Below are 15,666 nucleotides of genomic sequence, written 5' to 3' on the forward strand. Positions count from 1 at the left end.
AAGTAGCTGAGAATGGACAAACCAAACACTGAGAGGTACTTTACATTTTTTTTTCTGAGGTTCACAACCACTGGAGATTCTATTACATGGTTGGAGGGGGAGGCGAGGGGTATGAGATAAGAGATGCAATGCATTGACTGAAATGAAATACCACAACTTCACAAAATCACATCCAAAACCAATAGAAGAGTGACAATACACAAATCAAAAGTCAGTGCCTGTAGTTTTATTATCAATATCTAATATCAAGAGACAATATCTACTGCACACTGAGATGGTCTGTAGAAGGTCTCTGACACTAGAGGACTGTGGAAAAGAAATGTCTGGTTCCTCCAATGCTTCCCATTTTTTTTTTTTTTCCAGTTTTCTGTTGTTCGGTTTCAATTTAGATTTTTTTTCCTGTTTACTTCCAGCGTCCACCCACCTTCCCTTTGCCATGGACCTTTTTACTGAAGGAGAAAGAGAGGAGGAAACAAATAAGTGAAGAAACCCTACAATAGGCAGATGAAGACAGAAAATATTACATTTTGTACAAATTTAGGTACTTACAATTTTTGAGCGTGCTGGATTCTGTTCAGCAGCACAATGATCTACAAGATGCACACAGGAAAAAAAAATGTATGACATGGGGAAATATATGAACATGATAAACAATAATGAAAGTGAACCACGGAAATCAGTATGCAGTGTACAATAATAATTATATATGGATTATTACATCTACAGTACTGTGGGGTCTCATGTTTCTGGCACAGTGTGTGCTGAACTCTGTTTGCAGTCACAGTATTACCTCATATTTCTGGTGTTTCATGTGCTCCATAAAGTCAAACTTCTCAGATTCCAGCTGGTAGATCCAGTTCCACATCTCTTGGGCCCGTTGCCTTGGAAACACAAGATGGAAAGACGGAAAGGATCAATTTTGTTAATTCACTAGTTTTTTTTATATGTTCAACAATGGGTCAGTGCAGCTTGCCACCAGGGAAGCAGCTGCTGAGTCAGCCTGTTTAGGCTGAATTTTTTGAAACATTCTTTAATTTGTTTTTAGATAATTACAAATTTTTGATTTTCAGACAGGGGCAAACAAAAAGCAAGCTACTCATTTCTGTCCGATCGTTGATTTAATCGATAGAAATCAAAATTGTGGCTGTATCAGCTTTAGCTACCTAGCTAATTAAGCTAACATTAGGTACAGTACATTGGTAGGTGGAAATGCTCTCTTGCTAACTTCTTAATATTTCAACCTAAATTGTTTGAAAATGTGAACCTTGCGAGTGTTTTCCAAAAGGGCCCGTATATATACGTATATGCACAAATTCATGTATGTAGCCATGAATTTGTGCATATATACGGAAGCTGTGGCTGCATATTTCAGTAAAAAAAAACAGCATTGTCACCATCTAATGATCCATGTAGAAGACATGGAAATAAATATACACAATTGTAACAAGTTTAGCAAAACTTGCTGCAGTGTAAGCTTCCCCTATTCCAGTGAAGAGCAAGACATGGCCACTAACATTCGATCAACATATACACATAGCAACAGGGACCATTCCACCTGGAAAGACAAACTCACTGTCTACCTTGCTTCTCTGCACAATCTGATGCTTGTCAGCACACAATTAAAGAAGCAAGGAAAATCTCAATCTAATTTGAAAATTTCAAATCTAATTGCTGAACAGGGTCACAATATCGGAATTATTTTTAAGACCTTAAATTCTGTAATTGGTTCCCCACCTTACAGTTGAATAACCTCAAGACAGATGTGAGGAATGTCTGAACTATTTAATCATTTGTTTAGGAAATGTGCTATATTAATAAATCTATTATTATTATTATTATTAATTACAGATTAGCGGAGGGGTTCAACGAATGGTTGGCTGGTAAAGATCCTTTTGAAAACATCCTCATGTTTTGTCATCAAAAATCTCCAATAGAATATAATTTCAGGTGATCAATAATTTACAGAGGTTCTGATGGTATAACATCATTGCTTAGCTGTCTGTTGATACAAGTGGAACAGACTCACTTGAGTGCATCCTCCCTCATATTGTCTATGGCTAGCGGTTCCCGTCTGTCAACCAGAGTCCTCTTCTTGATCTCTCTGCCTGTCAGACGTTTGCCCTTCCTCGACTCAGCCTGGGAAAGAATGCACACGGTCCACAGTCACCCTCCGTATCACCATCTTCTCATCATCATCATCATCTCGGCTGATAATAACAGCAGCTGTCTGACCTTGGCCAAGAAGCCTCCAAAGTTTGCTCCCATGCCAGACAGCACTTTCTTCTTCTTGGCGTCATCATCAGCCTTCTTCTTGGCCTCCTCTTCCTCCTTTCTGTGACGCTCCTCCTGCCAGTTGGACAGAAATGGAGTGAACCACATGTTTACATTTTGAACTGTGTATTGTGCGTCAGGACATGTTATGTTGTATATTTCACTACTTTATTAGAACTAAAATATCTAAATGAAACAATGTATGTATATACATACATACATACATATATATGTATATATATATATATATATATATATATATAAACAATGTATAAATGAAAAACAATGTATTCAAATTCCTTTAGTTAGAAATATCAACATTTTGATTTGTGAGGTTTTCTTTTAACATAACGAGTTCTTACTCCCATGTGCTCCAGATCTTAGTTGTCTTGTTTGCTGAGGCACCAGTTTGACTCACTTCACCTATAATTAAACACATTTGTGTGACTGTGTGAATGTTCGTTACCGTAATTCTATTCTGTCTGTCTTTCTCCTTCTCAGCTCTAACCCTCTGGATCTCCGCTCTCTCTGACCGACGGTGCTCCTGATGGAAAGCAGAACAAGCCAAAAAACATTTCAATGCAATTATTTTCTTTAATGTAACTAAGAACATTTCCTTAAGTATGGCACATAAGTAGCTCACTCCACTAAATGCAATTTCTGTTTCTGTTAATCAAGTGCATAGTGTTCCATTTATATTTCTATAGTGATTTTAAACATCTTGGTGGCAAGTAAACTTGCAATTCTCTCCTTGAGGCCGATTAGTTCTTCCTCGTCCTTCTTCCTCTGCTCGAAGTGCACATCAATCAGAGTGTGCAGCTCCAGTAAATCCTTCTCCATACGCTTTCTGTGGATGTCCTGGTGGAACAAGGAAGTGTTTCTGTCACTTTGACAATTTGTACAACAGCACCTAATCTATTGTTGAAGTGGCACACTGAACATACACATTCAAAAACATTTCACCTCTCTTTCTGCTGTATCACTCAGCAACACCCACGGAATGACGCACCAAATACGAGTGTGGATCAGTTCCAAGACTGTTCCTGTTACAATGCACAGCACTGTGAAGTGCAAGAAACAGGAGGAAACTATAACCATTATGAATAAATACTCCAAGTTTTGTCCCTTGACAAAATTCAGCATCTGAATTACTAAAGTTTTTCTGAGCACAGCGCTGCGTGTGCACTGCGATTTTTCCATGGACATGACCGAAGGGGCACTTCAAATTTGTGTCAAACTCTGGAAATCGGCAACAGAGACCCTAAAATGCTTGAGGAAGCCTACAGCAATGAAGCAATGAGCCTGGAGAGGGACATTTCCGTTTGGGAGAAGTGGAACGTAACCCTCCCCCCCCAAAAAAAGTGCGTCAGTTAAGGCGCTCAACCAGGTGAGTTTTTTCTTTAACATTTGCAAGCTTGTGCAGCATGAATTCTTACCCCAGGGTCACACTGTCAACACCGATTTCCACTGTGATGTTCTGAGGGCGTCTGAAAAATTCAGTGAAAATGACCTGAATTGTTGCACCAGGGCACTTCTCTAACATGACAACACAACACAGCCAAGTTTCTTGCCCACATTAAAGCCATCATTGCTCCCCATCATCTCCACTCACCAGATTTTGCTCCCTGCTAATTCTTTCTGTTCCCCAATAATTTGTCACAAACAATGATGTGCGCTCTTTGCTCAAGGTCCAGATGAGGAAAGAATCACAGACACAACCAGACCACTGCTCACAAAAATCATGTGTAACTCAGGTGCTAAATTTCCTTAAGTGGCATAACTTGGAGTATTTACTCACAAAGGTCACAGCTTCTCTGTGCTCCGTGCACATCCCAGTGCTGTGCATCGTTTACGTGCAACAGAAGCAGCAGCCTTGTATGCCTATATATTTTGCCAGGCTTGAAGTGTAATACCAGTGTTGTCAACTGTTGTAACGAACTACCACGATAACATCTGTTCTATTAGCTAGTTATGTCTGAGGTATTTGGAATTTAGTTGCCAAAGTTGAAACAAGTTTTATAAGTGCGCTGCCAAACACAGAGGAAGGGAGGAAGCCAGACAACATGGGGCCCCATCTTTGTACCAGTGCAAAGCTGGTCTAAGCTCAAATCCAGGTGCATTGGCATTTTTTTTTGCCAAGCGACGAAAATAGCTACTCAGTGCAAACTTGAAAAAGCCCCTTGCGCTGAATAGCTATTTTTGTTGCTTACCTGGCTGCACTTAAATGGGTGAAACAGCACAATGAGTTTTGTCTGAAAAGATGCAGTGCAATGTTAGTTTCACTTTTGCAGTTAAATGGTGCTAGTGTTTCTGCCAGCTCAAATCAGATCTAAGTGCAGTGCAGCTGATGGAAGGCTATTTTTTTTGCAGCTTTAGTGGGCAAGAGCGCACGTGAACAGACCTATCTAAAACCCCATGGATGACATACATATTTAATCCCACTTACATAAATGATTAAAACAAGATTTTTTTGATTGCAACCTTTTTGATTCAGTTACAGTTAGAATTGAAATTAAAATGTACACAAAGAAGTAACAATACATCATCTGGTGTAATCATCTCAGATGTACAAGACCATGGAGTGTGACACTACTCTTTAATTGATAACTGGAAAATAAATGATGCACATTCAAAGCTCCTGATGCAATTCATTCATTAACAGCTTAAAATCAGTGACATTTAAATCATATTGCTCTTCATCAGTGTTGTTAATGAATGAATTGCATCAGGAGGTTTGAGTGTGCGGAATTTATTTACGCTCACTTTTCAACATTGTTTCAGCACCTGATTTTGCAAAATTCGATGAGTGTTCTCTGTTCACTTTGACATTCAATCAAAGCGTGCAAGAGATAATTAAAGAGTTTGGTGTCTATAAGATGCAGGTTTTTGTCTTATATCACTGAACTGCTTCTTACACTGGGCAGTGGTTATCATAATACCAGGGAAGGGGGTAGTTACCTCTTCCCAAACCAATTAAACATCTTCAGTCCATGGAGGCAGACTCGTAGTACCATAAATTCAGTGATTACAAACCTGAGCCTCCCGGACAAATATGTCCGTTTTCGCCTGCGTAAAGTTTGGCAGGTGGTACCGGTCTCCTCCTTCTTTAGTAATTATAAAACTGACAATAAACTGCCACACAGTGGTTTTAAAGAGGATGTAAGGACCTGATTTGATTGGTCATGATTATAGTTGGCTGTGAAACACCCATATTATCTATTCTTCCTACTTTAGCACTGTGCCATGGATGCCCTTGAATTCAACAAATTACCCAAAAAGTTGGCCACACCTACATGTGTTTCCAGCGCACAAAACTTCGACTTGTGCTTGCGCGCTGCCTGGATTGACATAAATACAGGCCTGTAGAGACCAGAGGACAATTGTTTACAAAGAGCTGCTGTGATTGGCTTGTGACATGCTAGCTAACCCTGATTGTATCTTTGATTCGGACCGTGTCCAGTTCTGTAAAATACTAAATACAAAGGGACAGGGGCTCACAGACACATTTTTAAAGCAACCGTTCAATTAAATATTGTTACATGCAGTTACAAATGTAAGATCAAATACATGGCAGTTAACAAGCTGACTGATGCCCCAGCCAGCACTGTCTATTTGGATATAAGCCTAGACTGAAATTATTAAGAAGATAATACTGGATAAATGCAGTATGCGTTGACAACTACCTTTATCAATTAATCTCAGACCATGGCAGCTAGTGAAATGAGAGCTAATCCCAAATTAGCAGTGAAAATAACTTTTCTGCCTTGAACTATAACCTCGCAGTTGTGGCTGCCACATGATTTATGATGCAACTTCAAAGTCTAAAAAGGAAAAAAAAAAAACTATTCTGGTTTAATCCTCTGTTTATCACTTACGTCAAAATCCACCCTGTCTCCCTCAGGAATCTTTGGAGGAGCAAGTTGGGGCACCACCGGTCTAGAGAGAACGAAACACAAAACTTGAGTAAAAGAAATGCGAAAGAGTAATTTAAAGATTTGAATATGACATTTTGGACTGACAACAACTTTTAACTGAAATTTTTTTTTTAAATAAAATGGTGACTGAACATACTTGGGTTTGGGGCGTTCCTCCTCTGTAGAGAGAAGAGACAAAGATGAGCAAATCACACAAGTAAAAAAGAAACGTTCCCCACAAATGTGTGAAAGTATGAGGAGTTATTAGTAAAATAACTGCGTAATTAAAATGACTGATAGAACAGCAGGCATGGGACTGAGAAAAGAAAACGCAACATAAATGTAGTCATTTGTAATAGTTATAACAAAACAAAAGTGCAACAACATAAAAAAAAAAAAAATACTTTTATACTAATCCTAGTTTATATAGAACCTCTCCCCTCCAAGATTTTGGGTTATTTTCAAACATTTTCTTGGAAACATAAGGTGTCTAGAAAGTTATATTTTAGGAGTTTGAATTATAACCTTTTAATATTTACCTACACGAGCTTTGCAAAATTGCTGTTAAAGGGTTTTTTACGGTGAGGTTTAAGGGTATTTCAGTGTTAGATAATTATTTTGGGGAATGTGGTGCTGAGCTATAGGATAAAATAATGAATTTTACCACAATAGGGAATCGTAGTTTACATAGAACCTCTCACCTCCAAGATTTTGTGTTATTCTCAAACATTTTCTTGGAAACATAAGGTGCCTAGAAAGTTATATTTTAGGAGCTTGAATTATAACCTTTTAATATTTACCTACACAAGCTTTGCAAAATTGCTATTAAAGGGTTTTCCAGTGAGGTTTAAGGGTATTTCAGTGTTAGATCATTATTTTGAGGAATGTGGTGCTGAGCTAGAGGATAAAATAATAAATTTTACCACAATAGGGAACCACACTTCTACAGCATACTATTTCTCACCTTCTTCTTGGCCATCTTGATCTGATGGACCAGTCACATAACGGCAGAGTGAAAGATGGAATGATGATGACAAAATAATACAGTACGTGGAATGACAAAGGTCATTAATCATGGATGAAATGTAAACATTGGTAAAGCAAGCAAAACAAGCAAGGAAGACAAGAAAGAAACCATATGGAAGAAGAAAGAAAGAAGGGAAGGATAAATAGGTAGATGTGAAAATGTATTTAAAAAAAGGAGGGGAATGAAAATCTGAAGAACAAAATGTTGTTCAAAAAAGAAGTAAAAATAAAAAAAAGCATCATGAACCAGTGGAAGTCATACATATCAAGAGATAAAAAAAATTAAAATGGAAAGAACAGAAACAGAGAGTAAAAAAATGAAAGGACAGAGGACAAAAATATGATGACAGAAGGAGAGAGGAGGTGTGAAATGACTGGAAGAAGTTCCAAATTAATATCTGATACTACAAAGGCAGCAAGCTTAAAGAAATAGTTTGACATTTTGGAAATTACACTCATTTTCTTTCTTGCCAAGAGTTATAAGCGAAGATCAACACCAGTCTCATGTCTGTATTGTAAATTTAAGCTCCACCAATAATTCATTTTGCTTAATTTAGCATTTTGGAAACAGCGGAAAACATCTAGTGTGGCTTTGTTCAAAGGTGACCACAAAATCCACCAACCAGCACCTCTAAAGCTCGCTAATTTAGACAGCTTTAAAAGTGCTGGTCACTAGCCAGTTGTTTCCAGCCTTGTGCTGAGCTAAGCTAACTGGCTGCTAGTTGAATCTTTTACTAAAAAGTGGTATTAATCATTTCACCTAAATCTTCACATCGAAGCAGACAAACATATGCCCCAAAATGTTGAACTATTGCCTTAGAACTACCATTTCCCATCATGCAAATGGAGCTACACTATTTCCTGGTAAAATATATCTACTAACCACTGTGTCTGTCGGGAAATGTAGTTTTGTGGAACATTCAGTGAACATTCATTAATACATAGTACACATATGGATATTTTTCTACATGAAGATTAGAGTTTTACTTATGTAAGCATTCTCTGAGATAGAATTATTATATGATCCTGAGCTGAACCTTAATGGTGGGGCCAAATAGCCATAGTCTAACCATCTGATAGGCCTCAGCTAAGAATGAGCTATGTGGTAACCAACACAGAGAAAGTCTTGAGCAGTTAGATGTTTGTAACTGAACTCTGACCAGGTTTTTCACTATATTTTGACTTAATTTGTGATTCAAAACTTTGCAGGACTTTGGCCGTGTCTGTTGAGCCTTAAATCCCTCAGAGAATGTCTTGCTGAAGTAAAACACATCCGGTATATGCATGTGTGTATTGTAATATGAATGTCAGCATACAAACAATGATTGCAGATGCAGAAACGAATAAAATATTGTAAAATTTTTACAAGGCAAAACACATTCCAAAACAGAAGCGGCATATAATACTATGATATGACGTGACATTGTTTAGATCTTGGACTGTTCAGTGTGCATTTGTGTAATTCTGGGAGCAGAGTGTTGTATCTCTGGTTTGACTTTTAGATTTAACCCTGCAAAAATGATAAACAAGAATCTGAAAGACACTAAAACTTTAAAAGGGCTGAGAGGAACAGCAGAGTAGTTTGAAAATAGTAGTTTGTTGCTACGAGCAACAGTTTTCACATAATATATAATTATTTGATCCATTGTTGAAGTTAAAATATTAATTATCGCAGCTTTAAATGACAGTCAGATCATTGAAATATTATATTTCAATTCTGTTTTGAGTGTTTGCATCTTTAAAAAAAAAAACTGCAAAAACATGCAAAGAGAAAAGCAAAATGTTCACAACATTAAAGGCATGATCAACATGGTAAATATGCTCAGATATGAGTATTTTAGCCTTACAAGTGGGGAACTTTTAACGTGTGCTGTGACCCTACCTTGGTACTCCTGCTGCTCTGCTAGCCCAGACCAGCACAGTGTCAGCCAAAGGAAAAGCAGGATAGAGGGGAAGTTGATAGGTCAGTTAGTGCTGCATCACCCATAACTCAGAGTTATGATGAGGAACAGGAGGTGACCAACTGCTCGGCTCTTTGAGAGCGTCTTCAGACAACAGGAAAAGACATTTTATCTCTTTCAACATCTTTTCTCCATAGAGGTTTTTGGGGAGAGTTTTCCCGACCTCACCTCCTCCATCTTCCTCCACCTCCACCTGCTCAGTCTCCTCCTCTGGCTCAGCCTCCTGCTCCTCCTCAGCCTCTGGAAAAAAAAAACCAACAACAAGTCAAGACACAAATACAACAATACAGATTCACCATATCTTCATATCTCATTTACTGTCTCATCACCCAATCCGTGGGTGTGTTTGTGAAAGACACAGCTGTTGTGTGACACATCTGATTAAACTTACCCTCTGCCTGGTCCCTGGAGAGAAGATAAAAAGGAACAGAGAAACATATTGTTTATCAGTAAACGTCTCAGTTGATGGATTTACACTGCTGATGTAAGTCAGAGATGACAAAAGATGTCAAATGATACACTGTTATTGTTTCTATTTACTTACTCGTATTCCTCTTCTAAGTCTGACATGGCTGCAATCAAAGGAAACAAATAACAATCACATCAAGACGATCATAGAAAATTACTATTTAAAAGAAAGGCAAAGAAAACTGTTGAAAATTGATTGTAGAACTAAAAATAAATAAATTAAAATGCAAAAAGGTGATGATGCAATTTTAAAGTAGTGCTCAAATGGTTCATTAAGTGATTGGTTTATGGTTTAAAGGAAAAGTGAACATATTTTCAAACTTCTCACATGTAAAAATTATTGTATTATATTATAATTACATAATAATTTAACACAATTTCTCAAGAAATAAACAGAAGTACACAAATTAAAGTCAATAAAAATGTATTTGAAAACCCAAAAATCTGCTCAAAGGCAAAACTTACAATACAATTATATGAAAGGGCTGCGATTATGATAATTATTATATGTTATCTCTCCTTTGCTGATTGGGATTTCAGTACAAGTTCCAAACTTTTCTATTTTGGTACTTGTTCAGTTTCAGTTCTGACACAAAGTTCTCGTGTGCTGATATTATTACAACATCCCCACTGGTAAGTTACCTTTATAGGGACATGAACAGTCCATGAACGAGATGTGCAACAAAGGGTAGCTTACAATTTATTTCCCCCGACCTACTTCTATTTCTCAGGACTGATGATCATAATAATATTAGGTAAAGTCTTCTTTAGTTTTCTTAGGTTATTATTAATGACACTACGCAGGCTAACTACAGATAACATATTGAGAATATGAATCTGAGTGCTACTAATGCATTCTGTCGCACAGTACCTCTTCCCAAGGTGACATATTATTGCATCACATTATTTAATTTCATTCAGCAGCCAATGTATCGATATGATTATTTATAATTACAACTAAGAAAAATATAAATTGAAAAATTACACAGAAAAAAGAGGGAAAAAAGAGATAAAAAGGGAAAATGTTGTAATCAAATGTAGCACTATTATTATTGTATATTATTGTAAGTTAATTTTTTTTGTCTTTCAAATAATTTTCATTAAATTTCAAAACATTTTTACAATTCTTGGGATATTTTATAATTCTGACACATTTATTATCATTGAAAATGTGTGGGTTTTCTAAAAAAAAAAAAAAAGTTGAAGATATCAGTTTGACCAATTGGAAATGTGATTATTTGGGAGAAAATAATTACTTGCATTATTGAAAGAGTAACTGAATAATTAAATCAAGTCAGTCATATTTTGAGGACTGCAATAGTTATCTTAAGTAGTGTTAAAAAAAAAAAAAAAAAAAAAAAAAAAAAAAAAAAAAAATCGTTCAATATTGCCCAATTCTCTGCAGAGCCTTGGGGGCTAATGGATTGTCTTTTCCTGAAAAAAGTGAACAGTCCAAAGGTGATCCTTAATGATTATCCTTAATGAATATTAAATACAGAAAAGAAAACTCAAAACCTTTCCTTAATCCATGATAATGTGCTGTATATTAAAAATGGCTGAATATTCATGGTCGTCTTGGGATGAATTCTAATGCCTTTATGACAAAAGGAAAGTCATGTCTTCCACCTTACAAATTATAAACACCAAAGGTCCAGACAGCAATAAAAAACAGAAAATTCCTTCTCCCAACAATATTCTTTAAATGTAATGTAACATAAAAACACTCCCTGTGTCAAGTTGGGTCTCCTCTCTCCTCTCTAGACACAAGTCATGACACAGTGGGAGTCAACCTGTTGACCATTTGGTCAGTTCATCACTTTATTCTACAATCAGGTATCATTACAAACATTAACAGGATTATTCGTTTCATGCTTAAGCAAGTGTTCCAAGTTGACAATAAACTAGAATTGAGAACATCAATATGTTAACAAGGTGACAACGTTCATGTCTACTGTTGCTATGCCAAAGCCATAGTAATGTGGCCCCATACTGTCAGTGTTGTAATATGATATTAAACCTTGATTTGGAGTTACTGTATGTAAAGAAGAGTTTAATTACAAAATGAAAACATCTACTATCAAAATGAAGATTTACAGGACAAAAAACAAAAAATGTATTCCATTGATTGGTGACCTTTTACTGACTAAAATGACAGGACTGTTTGGTAATATTATATTTGGTAGTCATAAAGGTATGACTGAGTCATTTTCACTAAGTCACAAGTGACCATGATTTATATTCTCCTGTGATTAATCACTACGGTGATAGAAAAACACACAACGCACACCGAGATGGTTTTATCTAAATATTTTCCGTCAGAGCTGCCATCACTTTGACATAAAACCAGGCACAGACAGACATTCACAGTGGGTGTGTGCCAACACCTTTCTGGCAGGGGATGTAGGGAAATTGAGGAACCTCAACAGGTGAGAATGTGACAGGGGTCGAACACATACGAGAGATAGGGTTTCTCTCACTTTCTAGTTTCAGCTCTCTGCCACTCCACCCTTGTCCTCACTCACACTTTCTCCCAGTGTACTAGCGTTTTAAACAGTTCAGAAAGTGGGATTTTATTGGGGTCATTTACTTTGAAACAGTGCACAGGTGAACAACGTTTGTGCTGAAACAATCTGTATCTTCTCATTGAAAAAAGAAAAACAGGCATGACCTCACAATGTGTTTTACAACATTACAAGTGCAGTGAAACTTAACACCTTTTAACACCTGATTCACAGCTTTGACATGTTTACTAAGCGACTGATTAACTGAGGAAAGCTGTCGTCAAGTAGCTGAGGTGTTTTGACCTTATTACATACACAAGCAACTTCAAACAGCAAACATGTTACTTGTAAGAGGCAGTTTCTGTTTGAATTAGCCTTTAAACAACCAGAAAGTTCATGATCCATCTTCTTTTCCTTCTTTTATCTCTCCATTATTGGTCATCGGGAAGAATTTATGGCAGCTGCGTAGTTGAATTAAAGAGGCAGTAACTGTTGTTAAAAGTTCTGCCCCCTCCTTCCTAATTCTGCTGTCGTTCCGACTGCCAAGCCAGACTCAACAGCTTGGCTTAGCATAACCCCCTCAGTCCTTTCACCAGCACATCAATAAGTCTCAAATCTCCCATGCATTGCTACTGATGCTTTCTGTCTCCGTGTGCCAACAAAGAAAAAGGTTTTCCACTCAGCAAACCATGTGCTTTTGTAGCTTCACAGCCATTCAAGTAGCAAGCAATTCTGAGGGAAGCTTATTTCACAAAATTTTAATTCCTTTAAAGGAATAATACAGCATGATTCTGAAATAAAGAATGTATCTTGTATTATTTATTTACTCATGGACACACAAGACAGTTTAATTTTCATCAGATCTTAATTATTTCAAATGCAGGGGCAATAATTCAGGAAAAAGATCAAGGCCTATAAATAAAGGCATAAAGGATGGATAGAGAAAGGGTGGGGGAAAAATGACATATGAGGGAGAGGTGCACATTGCAACCCTCTGTCGGAAACCGTCCATTTGGATCTAAATGGAGGGAGGGAAGGGGTGAGAGCAAACCAGGGGATTTTGAAGAAGTGTCGAGTTCCAAAGGGCGACTGGCATCGGCCTTAGCAGGGTTAATTTTAGTCAAGGACAACAAGTGTGTGTGTCTGCAGACTACAGGAGAATGGGTGTGCAATAATGCCTCATTAGTGTTGAAGGCATGCTAATAATAGGTTCAAAAGAGTAGAATAGTGGAGAAGGAAACAGGTTGGTAAAATCATGTGAAAAAGAATCTAGCTGTAACAAGACTTTACGGGCTGAAAAATTCAACCAAGCTAATGATGTGTTTTGCACATTGCAAATATTAAATTAGCGTATACAGACACCTCTAGTACTCTGGGTGCTAAAGTTAGCTTGTCTGACCTCAGACTTTTGCCTTTGACAGCTCTAGTTCTAAAGAAGGAAATGCACGCCAGCTAACAGTGCTGTGGTGGTGATGATGAGCATTTGTTGAATGCTTTTATGATGGTCGTCAGGTCTAAGGAACATGTGCGGACCTCATGTTAGGACAGTATTTGTGAGAGGTGTACAGTGAAACTCTAAGGTACTGGATCAGTACACACAGATAGTCTGCACATACATACAGTATGATTTAAATGTTTTGAAACTGATAATGTCAGATTGTGCCGCTGGTCCTGTAGTCCTGCCCTGCTACTATTGAACAACGCTCATATTTCAGTGCAGATGTGGAGAAGAAGAGGCGGCAGCTCAAGCGAGGTACAGCCACATATCAATCAACCATCCAAAGGCCATTTCATAATTTTTAAAGTAACTGATTGAACTAGATTATGTTTTGAAATTATAGATTGCACCACAAGGTTATTGCAGCGATTGCACATTTTTTGGACGGATTATGTTCAAGGTAGCCACATTGATCTCCATTAATTTCATATCAATGTGAAATTATACAGAAAATTCATCACTTTTTATGTAAATGTCCAATCAGCATTGATAGTAATTGTAGTCAGTTGAAGCAATACATGTTCTGCCTCTGGGAAGGCGTCTACTGCCACCAGCACCATCATTTGATGCGTGCAGCGGCTTAATTGGTGGCAAGAAAAACGACAGGCTTTTTGAACTGTCTGGGTAGCCAAGGGCACTCTTGATACCACACAAAAACTCGATCTTGCCAGACAAAAATTAAGCGAGTAATTTTGTCACCTATAACACTGTTTTGGCCAACAAAGTGGGCAAGGGAGGTGATACATGGCAATGTCGGACAAGCAGCTTTCTTCACATGAATTATTTGTGTTTACAATAGCAGCAAGCATTACTGTATAAGATCAGTACTTGTAGCTATACCTGAAGAATAAGCAGCCTCGTTCCTGTCTTTTGCTCTCTGAAAAAAATAACTTTTGATACTCAGACACATAAGATTCTTGGTGGTGCATTTAGGGATGCTCAGGCACATAAGATTTAAGTATGCTGATGAGCAGATACATGTAATATTGACAATCCTGAGGTTACATGTTGATTTTTTTTTTTTTTAATTTTGCTTTAAAGCTGAGTCTCACGCTATAGCATCCCTGAACATAACGAGAGGAAAAAGCATGCAACAAAGTCTCCACTGTGTTAAACTGTAATGACACAAATCACACTTCAATTAATTTCATGTTGGCTATATTCTATTCAACTGTCATCTTATTAGAACAAAACCTAGAAAGATCAGACTAAAAGACAGAAAGACATACCTGTATGAAGGTGTGGTATCAGTTGACACCAGAGACAGACAGAATGGCGATTGTACAGGGACAAGGGCAGTTTTATACAGAGAGGTGGACCACATTGTGTGTGTGTGTGTGTGTGTGTGTGTGTGTGTGTGTGTGTGTGTGTGTGTGTGTGTGTGTGTGTGTGTGTGTGTGTGAGTGTGAGTGAGTGTGCCATCTGATTATGTGTGTATGCATGCTGTGAGAATTACTGAGAGTCTGAGTATACAATACAAGAATAACTGTAAGGCTGCGTGAGCAATTGTGCAGATGTGTGTGTGTGGTCAGGGCTGGGGGCCACAGGCGGATTAGGCGGAGGCAGAAAGATGAGCACCTCGCAGGATTAGGGAGAACAGAGGGATGACCTCATCGGACAAATGGAGGGATGCCACAGGGCAGGTGGAGAGGGGGGTGACAAAATGAGGAGGGAGGGAGGGTGTGATGTATGGATGGAGAAAGCTGGCTGAGAAGAACTGAAAGGGTAGAATGCAATGGGTATTTTTTGTTCACTCTTTAAAACTTTGGTTTGTATATGTAATAAGGAGTAGAGTTGGCATGGTTACTGGTGGGTCTGACAAAGCTGAGGAAGGGATGATGAGGATAGAAGGTGTATGTGCGCTGATTAATATCTCAGAATCAGTATGAGTGGAACAGAAGACAGAAGAGGAAGAAAGAAAAAGATAAAGGAATATTGAATAGTACAAAATCCTATCATACCTATGAGCTTTGGCAGCTGTTACTATTAAGAGGATGGCATCCAAAGCTACTTCAGCTACTTTAGAG

The 15,666-nt window shown here is 37.7% G+C and overlaps 1 protein-coding gene across 4 annotated transcripts; it reads right to left on the reverse strand.

The window, feature by feature from the left end:
- Positions 1–206: 206 nt before the first annotated feature.
- On the reverse strand, positions 207–14,952 carry tnnt1 (troponin T type 1 (skeletal, slow)). 4 transcript variants are annotated; one of them, XM_069149860.1, is made up of 15 exons: positions 14,869–14,952; positions 9,717–9,744; positions 9,564–9,577; positions 9,341–9,412; positions 9,094–9,111; positions 7,150–7,170; positions 6,343–6,364; positions 6,147–6,207; positions 3,013–3,129; positions 2,738–2,815; positions 2,233–2,346; positions 2,027–2,136; positions 791–881; positions 550–590; positions 207–449 (listed from the first exon to the last, which is right to left on the reverse strand). In XM_069149860.1, the coding sequence occupies exons 2-15, from the start codon at positions 9,740–9,742 to the stop codon at positions 404–406; spliced, it is 831 nt and encodes a 276-aa protein (XP_069005961.1). In that variant the 5' UTR covers positions 9,743–9,744; positions 14,869–14,952; the 3' UTR covers positions 207–403. The 4 variants fall into 4 exon arrangements, with proteins under 4 accessions (XP_069005961.1, XP_069005960.1, XP_069005962.1 ...); XM_069149859.1 differs by having other exon boundaries at positions 9,094–9,114; XM_069149861.1 differs by lacking the exon at positions 7,150–7,170 and having other exon boundaries at positions 9,094–9,114.
- Positions 14,953–15,666: the final 714 nt, after the last annotated feature.

This window comes from Embiotoca jacksoni, unplaced genomic scaffold, assembly GCF_022577435.1.
Source record: "Embiotoca jacksoni isolate LCO1_2020_lvr unplaced genomic scaffold, fEmbJac1.0.p SCAF_15, whole genome shotgun sequence".
Taxonomy (NCBI): Eukaryota; Metazoa; Chordata; class Actinopteri; family Embiotocidae; genus Embiotoca; species Embiotoca jacksoni.